Raw genomic sequence first — 1,876 nt, 5'->3', positions numbered from 1 at the left:
TAATTGTTTCGAAAAAGGACTGGACTTTCGAAGTTGGGTGGGGATAGTGTTTCACTTTAGTGGTGGAGCAGCCAGGGGAAGGGAAGAAAAGCCCCAGAGACACCAACCACAGGCAAGAAACTTGGTGACTTAGTATCTTTTTTATTTAGCTTTCATTTACACGAAACATCTGCAGTACAAAAATGTAAACTTTGATAGCTCATAATAATAGAATAAACTCTTTATGCACAAAAATACATTTTCATATGAATGAAGCATCTTGAATAAATTAAAGTACTCTCCAGCCCAGTGCCTGAATAGCTACGCAAGAGTCTCGGGCTCTTCCTAGAGCAAGCCTGCAGTGGTGGGGGTCGGGATCCATAATGCATGAAGCCTACTCCTTGTCTCTCCTTTTTAAGCCTTTTCATTGTATTTGTCAGCCGGCTCAAACCGAATTTTCATGCTCGTTTTTCTTCATTAGAGTTCTACAAATTGTAAAATTGACTTTTCACCTCGTCTTCAGGGACTGATGTGTCCCTTTTCTAAATCACACTGAAGTGGTGGCTGGGGTCAGCTCTGAGCCAGCCACAAAGGAGGTTTTGTGGAGTACAGAAAGTGCAAAAGGAAAGGCCGTCTAGGGGCGGGCGGGAGAGGCCCTGGGGCTGAGGGCTGGAGAAACAGACCAAGGGGCAGCCGCTGCGAGGGTGCAGCGACCTAACAAGCGGCTCAGGTATCCCCTACCCATTTAAAGCTCCCGTTTCCTCGGTCTGCCTCGACTGGGCGGCCGGAGGCCGCAGCTGGGTCCCCATCAACTGTCCGTCTCCTGGGGGAGGGGGGATGGTAACGGTATTCAAAAGGGGCCCTAGTGGTAAGGGATGAAACGGGGCGTCGTGTGGAGCAAGTCTTTGGGCAGGCCGGGGAAGGAGAAAAGAGGGTCGCCGGGGCCATAGGTGAAGTCTTCGGATGCGACGGGGCTACTGGGGTCAGAGAGTGGCGAGGCGGCAGCGGCGCAGGGGGAGGCGGCGGCACCGGAGGCCCAGGACTCCGCGTCGCTGGCGGGACTCGGGGGCCCGGGGAGGCAGGGTGCGCACTGTGGCGGCAGGAGGCGCTCGCGGGCACCGCCCCCGGGCAGCCCCTGGTCCGCCAGGCGCAGAGTCTCCGCCAGAGCCCAGATGTAGTTGTAGGCGAAGCGCAGCGTCTCGATCTTGGTGAGCTTGGTGTCGTCGGGGAAGGAGGGCAGCACGCTGCGCAGCGCATCCAGCGCCGCGTTCAAGTTGTGCATGCGGTTTCGCTCCCGGTCGTTGGCCTTGACGCGTCGGCTCCTGCGCAGCGAGTGCAGCAGCGCCTCGGAGCGCACCCGTGCGCGGCCCCTGCGCCGCCGCCGCTCCTGCTCATCGTCCGGCGCGCGAGGAGTGTCGGGAGCCCCGGGAATCCCGGGTGCGCCCCTGCGGACCGTCACGGGCGGCCCCGAGGCGGACGCGGGCTGTTGGAGCCTGGCACAGTCCTCCTCGTCGGTGAGGAAGCCGGACAGGTCGCTAGTGCTGCTGCTGCTGCTGCTGCTAGCGCAGTCGAGGTCCGAGAGGCAGGTCTCTAGAGTGGCTGGCATCGTAGCGTTGTGCAGGACCGATGGACAGTTAAGAGGGCGCTAGGAGGGCAGGAGTCCGGGCTAAGGGCAAGGCCGCCGGGACGCACTTACGTTCGGAACGGCCCGGGTCTACTCTGTGCTGGCTGCGGGCGCCAAGGGCTGAAGGGCTCAGGGCGCACCGGAAACTTGGCCTCAACTCCTCGCCTCGCCTGCAGGGGCCACGCTCCTGCCTGTCTCCCGAGTGATCTCGCCGGCGATCAGATCAGCTCGTGTGAGTACCGAGTGTGGCACACGACTGGCCTCAGGACCCCT

General features: G+C 60.1%; 1 protein-coding gene across 1 annotated transcript; it reads right to left on the bottom strand.

Annotated features, from left to right (window-relative positions):
• Positions 1-841: 841 nt before the first annotated feature.
• On the bottom strand, positions 842-1,585 carry NEUROG1 (neurogenin 1). The gene has a single exon (XM_040240044.1). The coding sequence runs from the start codon at positions 1,583-1,585 to the stop codon at positions 842-844; it is 744 nt and encodes a 247-aa protein (XP_040095978.1).
• Between the last annotated feature and the right edge of the window lie 291 nt (positions 1,586-1,876).

The sequence above is a fragment of the Oryx dammah genome, unplaced genomic scaffold (assembly GCF_014754425.2).
Source record: "Oryx dammah isolate SB20612 unplaced genomic scaffold, SCBI_Odam_1.1 HiC_scaffold_5, whole genome shotgun sequence".
Classification (NCBI taxonomy): Eukaryota; Metazoa; Chordata; class Mammalia; order Artiodactyla; family Bovidae; genus Oryx; species Oryx dammah.
This window is presented reverse-complemented; position numbering and strand designations above follow the sequence as displayed.

What these genes read in the sequence shown, in the direction of transcription:
- NEUROG1 (XM_040240044.1), bottom strand. Translation starts at nt 1,585, where the DNA reads ATGCCAGCCACTCTAGAGACCTGCCTCTCGGACCTCGACTGCGCTAGC.